The following is a 10,441-nucleotide window of genomic DNA, read 5'->3' as shown; positions in this document are numbered from 1 at the left end:
CACATGTTTGTGCTTCCTTTCAGCAATTCCATTTTGTTGAGGTGTATAGACACAAGACCTTTGATGAACAATTCCATTAGACTGAAAAAGTTTACGACATGCCTCATTCACAAACTCTGTCCCATTGTTAGTCCTGATCACCTTAACTTGTCTATTAAACTGAGTTTGCACTAGTTTTATAAAATTTCTCAGCAAAAGCAACACATCACTTTTCAATTTCAACAAATAAACCCAAGTCATTCTTGAATGATCATCAACAATTGTCAAAAATAATTTATTACCATCAAAGGTTTGCACAACATATGGTACCCATACATCAACATACAACAAGTGAAATATATCTTCAGCTCTACTACTGCTTGTGCTAAATGGAAATCTACAATGTTTAGCTAAAGAACACACACTACAATTGTCTATTTTTCCTTTACAATCATCATATACTAATGAAAACAACTCCTTCAATGCTCCTACTGAAGCATGTCCTAGTCTTCTGTGCCAGAGTTCAATGTCCAGTTCTATCTTACTCACAGCCAAACCTTGAATTATTCATTTATTATTCCTAGTTGTATTTTGTGGTAATAGGTAGAGTCCTCCCTTCTTCTTACCAATCACCTTCACCTTCCCACTGCAAAGGTCCTGAAGTAGATAAAAATAAGGATAAAAAACTGCACAACAATTTAACTCCTTTGTGATCTTAGACACTAACAACAAATTATACTTAAACTCAGGTAAGTATAACACATTGTCAATTCTTCCTGCATTTGCTATATTATAAGACCCTATGTGTCACATTTGATACTTCTCCATTAGGTAAGTGTACCTTTTTTCGTATGAATTCCAGCTACTTCTAATTTGTGTTATAACATTTCTAATTAGAGGTCATGTGATTTGTAGCTCCAGTATCCACAATCCATTCATGATCATTACCATTAATAAAGTAAGCACTAATACTACCTGCCATATTAGCTGATACTTCTGGCACATTCTCCTTGTTGAGCAGCTTAAGGATCTGACTGTATTGTTCTATTGTGAAATGTGAAATTGGAGGAACTTTGAAAGCATCTTGGCCTCTTCCTCCTGCAGCTTGTGGTCTGAAATCCATTGTCATTGCATTGTGAGCTGTGTTGCCTCCAAATTTCTTCTTGAACTTGAAATCATCAGGATATCCAATCAACTTGTAGCATCCTTCTCTACTTTGTCCTTTCATTTTGCAATAATCACATAACACATTGTAATTTTTCCTAGGTTTTTGATTGTTGAATCCTTTTGTTGTTAATAGAGTTGTCATCTCAGCATTTTCAGCGGGAACTACTACATTTGCCATGCTTCTTTGGCTCTCCCTTTCCATCAACATAAAGTTAGCCTTATTCAAAGCGGAAATGTATCCATCATCATGATCTGTTGAAGTTTGGCAAAATGCCAAAGTCCCACATTGGTTGGGAGTTAAGTTTGGAGGGGATTTTTCCCCTATAAAAGAAGGCCTAATGTTTAGGATTGAAACACACCTCTCATTTGCCTTCTCATCTGTTTAAGGCATTTGTATCTTCTCTCTTTAGTATTATTTCACTTGTATTTTTGGAGTGAAATAAAATATTGGTTGTGTCCGAGGAGTAGGCAAAATTAGCCGAACCTCGTAAATTCTGGTGTTCCCTTTATTGTTGCTTTATTGTCTTATTTATTATTTGGTGGCTGTCATAATTTTGGTATAGTAGTTGTGACTTATTCACACTATATACATTTGGCTTCCGCAACAATTGGTATCAGAGCCAAGGTACTGTCTAAGTATGCTCTGTGGTTGCAGCATAGTCTGATCTTCCACATCAGAAAAGATTTATCTTGGTAACTGAGTCAAGGTTCTGTCTGAGTATGCTCTGTAGTTGCAGCTTAGTCTGATCTTCTACATCAGAAAGGAAATAATCTTGATTTGTGTCGTCAGCTATTAAATAATATTTGTGTCAAATATGGGGGACAATAAACAAGAAGAATCTACATCAAGTGTCAACAATACGTCATCATTGGCATCTTCGCTTATGACAAGAATTGTGTCAAATGCGAAATTTGCGGTAGAAATTTTTGACGGGTCCGGACATTTTGGGATGTGGCAAGGCGAGGTTCTAGATGTCCTTTTTCAACAAGGGCTAGATCTGGCCATTGAAGAAAAGAAACCAGATGTTATTGGAGAAGAAGATTGGAGAATTATCAACCGTGTTGCTTGCGGTACCATTCGATCCTACCTTGCTAGAGAGCAGAAATATCCATACACAAAGGAAACTTCTGCAAGTAAATTATGGAAAGCACTGGAGGATAAATTTTTGAAGAAAAACAGTCAAAATAAATTGTACATGAAGAAGAGACTGTTTCACTTCACCTATGTTCCTGGTACCACGATGAATGAACATATCACCAGTTTCAATAAGTTGGTCACAGATTTGCAAAATATGGATACAACTTATGATGATGGTGACTTGGCCTTAATGTTGTTGGCGTCACTTCCTGATGAGTACGAGCACCTTGAAACTACTCTACTCCATGGAAATGACGAAATTTCTCTCAGAGAAGTTTGTTCAGCTTTGTACAGCTATGAACAAAGAAAGCGAGAAAAACAGAAGGGCGGAGAAGGAGAAGCACTGTTTGTGAGGGGTCGTCCTCAAAATCAAACGAGGACAAAGAAGGGAAGATCCAAGTCAAGATCCAGACCCAGCAAAGATGAATGTGCCTTTTGTCGAGAAAAAGGGCACTGGAAGAAAGACTGTCCGAAGTTGAAGAATAAGGCCAAACATAACAATGGAAAGGCTATTATGGATTCAAATGTAGCTGATTGTGATGATTCAGACTTCTCATTAGTTACAACAGAGTCATCAACATCATCAGACATATGGTTGATGGACTCGGCTTGTAGCTATCATATGTGTCCCAACAGGGACTGGTTCGTGGAATTTCAAGAAGGAGAATATGGAGTCATCCACACAGCGGATAACAGCCCTCTTACCTCATATGGCATTGGTTCAATACGATTAAGGAACCATGATGGAATGATCAGAACATTGATAGATGTTCGATATGTACCGGATTTGAAGAAGAATCTCATCTCTGTGGGAGCCCTAGAATCAAAAGGGTTCAAAATCATTGCAGAAAATGGAGTGATGAGAGTATGCTCCGGTGCACTAGTGGTAATGAAGGCTAATCGGAAGAATAATAATATGTACCGCTATCGTGGCAGTACAGTTATTGGGACAGCGACAGTAACATCCAGTGACGACAAAGAGGCAGAAGCAACCAAGCTATGGCACATGCGCTTGGGACATGCTGGAGGAAAATCCTTGAAAACTCTATCAGATCAAGGATTGTTAAAAGGAGTAAAGGCTTGCAACTTGGAGTTTTGTGAGCATTGTGTTAAAGGGAAACAGACAAGGGTTAAATTTGGTACAGCGATCCATAATACTAAAGGCATTTTGGATTATGTACACTCTGATGTTTGGGGTCCTTCCAAAACACCTTCATTGGGTGGGAAGCACTATTTTGTAACCTTTGTTGATGATTTTTCCCGAAGAGTATGGGTGTATACAATGAAGAGCAAAGATGAAGTGTTGGGAATTTTTCTCAAATGGAAGACGATGGTGGAGAATCAGACAGGCAGGAGAATCAAGTGTATTCGCACAGACAATGGAGGTGAATACAAAAATGATCATTTCAATAAGGTCTGTGAAAATGATGGCATCGTCCGACACTTCACTGTTAGACATACACCACAACAGAATGGAGTGGCAGAACGTATGAACCGGACCTTGCTGGAGAAGGTACGGTGTATGTTGTCCAATGCTGGCTTGGGCAAAGAATTTTGGGCTGAGGCAATTACATATGCATGTCACCTCATTAATCGTCTACCATCTGCTGCTATTGATGGCAAAACACCATTTGAAAAATGGTACGGAAAACCTGCTGTAGATTATAACTCTTTGCACGTGTTTGGCTCAACTGCATATTATCATGTGACGGAGTCAAAATTGGATCCAAGGGCAAAGAAGGCTATTTTTATGGGAATTACTTCTGGAGTCAAAGGATATCGCTTATGGTGTCCTATGACAAAGAAAGTAATATTCAGCAGAGATGTTACCTTTGATGAATTTGCTATGGTAAATAAGGTAACAGAAGATACCAAACAAAATGAAGGTGCTTCTAAGCAGGTGGAGTTTGAGGGAAAATTTATTTTTCCTACACAAGAAGCAGAGGAGGAAACAAATGAAGATTACCCTCTGGAAGGAGAGCCAGTAGAGGAGATTCCAACTCAGGAATCTCAACAACAACTTGAATCAATAGCAACCAGCAGGCCAAAAAGAACAATAACGAAACATGTTCGTCTCATAGAGACGGTTGCTTGTGCAACCTCAATTGTAGCTGATGATGTTCCTACTACTTATAAAGACGCTGTCCAAAGTTCAGAAGAAGATAAGTGGAGGATTTCCATGAATGATGAAATACAGTCCCTTCATCAGAATCATACATGGAGATTGGCCAATCTCCCGAAGGGAAAGAAAGCAATTGGGTGCAAATGGGTATTTGCAAAGAAAGAAGGATTTCCTAACCAATTAGATGTTCGCTACAAAGCAAGATTGGTGGCCAAAGGATATGCTCAAAAGGAGGGAATTGATTACAATGAAGTGTTTTCTCCAGTTGTAAAACATTCCTCCATTAGAATTATGTTGGCTTTGGTAGCACAATTGGATTTGGAACTAGTTCAGATGGATGTAAAAACTGCGTTTTTACATGGAAACTTGGAGGAGGAAATCTACATGACTCAGCCAGAAGGATTCAAAGTTGCTGGAAAAGAAAATATGGTGTGCAAACTTGAAAAATCGTTGTACGGATTGAAACAATCTTCTAGACAATGGTACAAGCGATTTGACGAGTTTATGTTGCGGCAAGGGTACAAGAGAAGCAAATACGATCATTGTGTGTATTTGCACAAGCTTAAAGATGGTTCCTTTGTATATCTTCTCCTATATGTTGATGATATGTTGATAGCTTCCAAGAATTTGGAAGAAATTGATAAGTTGAAGATTCAACTGAAGAAGGAGTTCGAGATGAAGGATTTGGGTGAGGCAAAGAAAATTCTTGGCATGGAGATAATTAGAGATAGACGTTCAAAGAAACTCTGTTTATCTCAAAAGGAATATTTGAAGAGAGTACTTCAACGTTTTGGCATAGATGACAAGACTAAGCCAGTTAGTACTCCACTTGCTTCCCATTTTAAGCTAAGTACTACTATGTCGCCAATGGATGAAGCTGAACGAGAGTATATGTCAAAGGTACCATACGCAAATGTTGTTGGTAGCTTGATGTATGCAATGGTTTGCACAAGGCCTGACATTTCACAAGCTGTTGGAGTTATTAGCAGATATATGCACAATCCAGGGAAGGAGCATTGGCAAGCTGTGAAGTGGATTCTACGGTATATTCATAATACTGTAGATGTCGGGTTAGTTTTTGAGCAGGAAGACAATCAGTCTGTAGTTGGATATTGTGACTCAGATTTTGCGGGTGATATGGACAAACGAAGATCAACTACTGGTTATGTGTTTACTTTTGCAAAGGCACCAGTTAGTTGGAAGTCTACTTTGCAGTCAACAGTTGCTTTGTCTACAACAGAGGCAGAGTACATGGCTATTACAGATGCTGTGAAAGAGGCAATTTGGCTTCAAGGATTGCTAAAGGAGCTTGGTGTTGAACAAAAAGGTATCACAATTTTTTGTGATAGTCAAAGTGCTATTCAATTAGCGAAGAACCAAGTTTATCATGCAAGGACGAAGCACATTGATGTTCGGTATCATTTCGTACGAGAAGTCATAGAAAAAGGTGGAGTCACGGTGAAGAAAATTCATACTACAGAGAATCCTGCTGATATGCTGACAAAGGTGGTGACTGCGGTCAAGTTTCAACATTGTTTGGATTTGATCAACATTGTTGAACACTGAAGATTGAAGATGAAGACACAACCAAAATTTGTTATTGAGAGAGAATTGAAAATGTGGAATTTTGCCAAGGTGGAGATTTGTTGAAGTTTGGCAAAATGCCAAAGTCCCACATTGGTTGGGAGTTAAGTTTGGGGGGGATTTTTCCCCTATAAAAGAAGGCCTAATGTTTAGGATTGAAACACACCTCTCATTTGCCTTCTCATCTGTTTAAGGCATTTGTATCTTCTCTCTTTAGTATTATTTCACTTGTATTTTTGGAGTGAAATAAAATATTGGTTGTGTCCGAGGAGTAGGCAAAATTAGCCGAACCTCGTAAATTCTGGTGTTCCCTTTATTGTTGCTTTATTGTCTTATTTATTATTTGGTGGCTGTCATAATTTTGGTATAGTAGTTGTGACTTATTCACACTATATACATTTGGCTTCCGCAACATGATATGCTCATATGCTTGTTCATATGTCTTATTGAGCTTCATAAGAAACTGCAATAACTTCTGCTTATGCATGAAAACTTCATACTCACTTGACTTTGGACAATCACAACCAGGAGCTGGTGCCAAACAATCAAACTCAGCCCACAGTTCACGCATCTTTGAGAAATAAGTTGCAATTAAACTTGTTCCCTGACTCGCAGTAGCTATGGCTCTGTGCAACTGAAGAATTCTAGGTCCATTGACCTTATCGAATCTTTCCTTCATATCCTTCCAAACAGCACATGCATTTGAGGAATATACAATTCCACTCAGCAAATCACTCGATACACAGTTCATTATCCATGAGAGAACGATTGCATTGCACCTCTCCCACAGATCTGCCAAATTTGTACCATAATCTTCCTTCTTATAGGTACCTTCAATGAATCCTATTTTGTTGCGACCTAGTATCGCAATGCGCATTGCTCTGCTCCACACAGAATAGTTGTCCGATCCTGTTAATTGCAGCGCTATCAGAATTGCTCCTGAATCATATGTTGAGTGTAGGAATAGAGGATGATTATGACTTAAACTTTCTGGCAATGTATCATCTACAATCGCCATTTTTGGATTTCTTCAATTCATGCCCTAAATTCACAAAAGAGAAGATGAGACTACTGAACTAGAAACAAATTGTGAAATTTAAGCTAGGATCGATGAGCTTAGGTCCATATTAATGGCCTCATGACTCTGATACCATGATCTGATTTGTGCTAGACCGCCATGCAAGCAAGGTCTCAAGCATCAGTAATGGGGAAATAAGATCAGAGAAGGAAACGAAAGAGAGAGAGAATCAGATACTCTCATTTTCTGTGTAATGAAAATCCGTACAGCCCAAACTATTTATACTAACAACTAACTCACTACTAACCACCTAACTAACTCACATTACCAACTTAACAAACTTCCTAACTATAATGAACTATACAACTAACTATTACATAATTCCCACGTGCCTAATCTCCAATTGTCTCAATACTTGGCTTTTATAGTGAATGATTGTTATATAACGATGTTGTTATAGAGAGATCTGACTGTAATTATTTTTTATGTAACTTGATAGTTTAATATTTATTATACTTCTCACCAATTGTGTTGATTTTACAGAGTTAAGGTTTTATATTACCACTCTATGATCATGAATTTGCTCACTAATTACTAGTAATATATATATACAACAAGGATCTGTCTTTTATTCCAACTTCTTTGGAAAGAAAAAAAGAACTAGGGACGTAACAAAAATGAAAAAGAAAAGCAATCTACTGAAATGAAAATATAGTAGTAGGATGGAAAATATATAATAAAACACAGTCATTATTAGATAGTATTAACACAACACAACGCATAACATAGCACCGAAGCAGAGTTGTACGATACAAGATAACTTTAATAGGAAAAATGATTCCTTAGTCTTCGACCAGTTCTTTTATTTGTATCAGTTGATAATTGATGAAATGTGTCCCGTCTCATCTGAATTACTAGGAAATACTCTATTTGTTTGTGTTGGCGAGCTTGAGATGGGAAAATAGGGAGATATGGTTCACTAGTATTAGCCGCGTCATTTGTATTTGGTAAGCTTGTAATTATAATTGGGTTATGGAGCGCCCAGGCTTGTGAGCAGTTGCTTTATTTGTCTTTGGTAAGCTTGTAATTGCATTATGTCGTGCCCCTAGTTTACGAGGAGTTACTTCAAATTGTACCAGTTGCTGCACTTGTGATGAGGAAAAATGACTCTTTATGTTGGGAGTAGTTGTTTCATCTGTATCAGTTGATAATTGATGGATCAATGAACCGTGTCCAGGTACATCCCATTCGTGAGGAAATTCAAATTTTGTTTGACTTGGCGAGCTTGAAATGGTTAAAAGATGGAGCTTTGATTCACCAGAATTAGCTGCTTCATTTGTATTTGGTAAGCTTGTAATTGTAATCGCATTCTGATGTGTTCCAAGCTTGTGAGCAGTTGCTTCATTTACATTTGGCAAGCTTGTAACTGCATTATGGCGTGTCCCTAGTTTGCGAGGAGTTACTTCAAATTGTACCGGTTGCCATATATTTGTTGAGGAAAAACAACCCGCTATTTCGCGAGTAGTTGTTTCATCTGTATTAGTTGACAATTGATGAAACATTTCCTATCCTATTTGTATCCGTTGCCCTGTTAATTGGGCCATTAGGCGTTGAAAAGGTTTTGTCTATCCTTGGATTCAAGATGTCTTGTTCATTAATGGAATTTTGACTTGGAGTTGACAAGGGGTGATGTTGATTTGTACTATGGTTGTCTTCTAAAGGACTGTTAGCTTGCAGGGGTGGGTTAGTGATCCTAGTTTGTGGGCTACTAATGTTTTGCATTAATGAGGAGTATTGGTTATTTGTAGGTATAGTAGGATCTATGTCCATGGATTGTTCCTTGTGACTTTCATCCGTTGGTTCCATTAATGAAGGGCCTTTTTGGGTTTTTGTTTGGGAGGAGTTAATACCCAAATGTTTATGTGAGTTAAAGCTCTAATTAATGGAGGAGGGATGCTTTTCTGGGTTGGTTACAGCATGGTCCATTGTGGAAAAGCTTGGGATTGTTTTGTCTTGATGATGTTGATGTCCTAGGTCATTGGGTAGGGTATTGTCCTTTTGTTGGATGTAGTTTACGAAAGAACGTGAGGAGAATCCAATTTTACCTTCTAGAGGCTGAGTATTATCTAGGAGGTATTGGTTTTCCTTTTGGTTCAGTGGTTGCTTCTGGGCAGAAGCTGCGTCTGTTCTTTGCCACAATTGTGAACTTTGGATAGGCGTTTTGATGGTCATTCCCTTAGGGTTCTCTAGGTCTTTACTAGGGTTTGGATTATGGGGATTATTTTGATATTTTTTGTTTTTCCTTTAGTGGGATACAATTGTCCATTGGTCGATCTTTTGTGTAATTGCTTCCACAGTGTTTGGCTTGGATAGGTTCTTGGGTGAATTTTTACCTTCTTGTTCAGCCATCTTAGGGTTTTGGTATGGGCAGCTGCTTAGGTTATGCCCAAAGTCTGCCACAGTTTGTGCATAGGAGATTGAAGCCCTCATAGGTAATTCTTTGTATATGTTTGCCAATCACAATGTAGGTTTTGAGTGGTTTTTCTATGGGTACTAATACGCATAGTCGAGCATACTTACCTCTTAGCGCGGATTTGGTGCAGGCATCAATACGTATTAGTTGTCCTAACTTTCCTCCAATTTTTTGAAGTATGTCGTAGTCATAGAACTCAGTAGGTAATTCTGGGAGTCTTGCCCATATAGCTGAGTATGTTAGGTAGCTTTGGAGGCTACAAATCTGGGCTCCCATTTCCTTACTGTAAGAAATTGATTCCCTATGAACCATTGTCCTTCATGAAGGGCCTTATTATAATTTTCTTTCTTAGAAAATTTTATTAGGTAACAGTCGCATCCTAGGTCCACCAGAGATAGGGTTTCAGTTGGTCTCCATATCGCATGTAGTTTTTTTTTTTGGAGGAATTGGTAGCCAACTCTTCTGCCAAACATTTTAATAATGAGTGCGTTGGTCCAGTTTTTGTATATACGCTCCTTATCCGATGAGGTGATGGGAATGAAGAAATTTGGGTTAGGGTAGTTATCAATTTCATCTTCTGGTTCATAGGAGTCCATGTTTTGTTATAATGTTACTTGGCTACCCTCTGAGTCAATGTTAGCGTTAGTGTCAGAAATTAAGGTATCCAAGAAGGATACTCTCTTTGTAGGGTTGTTAGTGTCGTTTGCTCCTGTTGCTAGTTCACCGGGGGATTGATCTATACTTATTTCCATGTCCATTGGGGGGTAGTGAGGGGTGGGCCTGACGTTACCATGGAGTTTTCTTGCTCCTTCGTTAAGGCTTGGATGATCATCTCTCATGTTAAGGCATTGAGGGTCGATTCCTTTTGGGTTGAGTTGTTTTTTTCTTTTGTCTTCATCGGGGAAAGATGAGAAAAAACTAGGTAGTTTTGGGGAGTTTGATGAGGGAACTATTAGAGAG

At 38.4% G+C, this 10,441-nt stretch overlaps 1 protein-coding gene across 1 annotated transcript; it reads right to left on the bottom strand.

Moving 5' to 3' along the window:
* Nucleotides 1-290: 290 nt before the first annotated feature.
* LOC138889113 (uncharacterized) lies at nt 291-7,008 on the bottom strand. Its single transcript, XM_070171674.1, has 3 exons — nt 6,495-7,008; nt 955-1,467; nt 291-636 (listed from the first exon to the last, which is right to left on the bottom strand). Exons 1-3 carry the CDS (start codon nt 7,006-7,008, stop codon nt 602-604), a joined length of 1,062 nt encoding a protein of 353 aa, XP_070027775.1. The 3' UTR covers nt 291-601.
* Nucleotides 7,009-10,441: the final 3,433 nt, after the last annotated feature.

This window comes from Nicotiana sylvestris, chromosome 4, assembly GCF_000393655.2.
Source record: "Nicotiana sylvestris chromosome 4, ASM39365v2, whole genome shotgun sequence".
NCBI lineage: Eukaryota > Viridiplantae > Streptophyta > Magnoliopsida > Solanales > Solanaceae > Nicotiana > Nicotiana sylvestris.
Note: the sequence above shows the minus strand (reverse complement) of the source record. Positions and strands in the feature narration are given on the sequence as shown.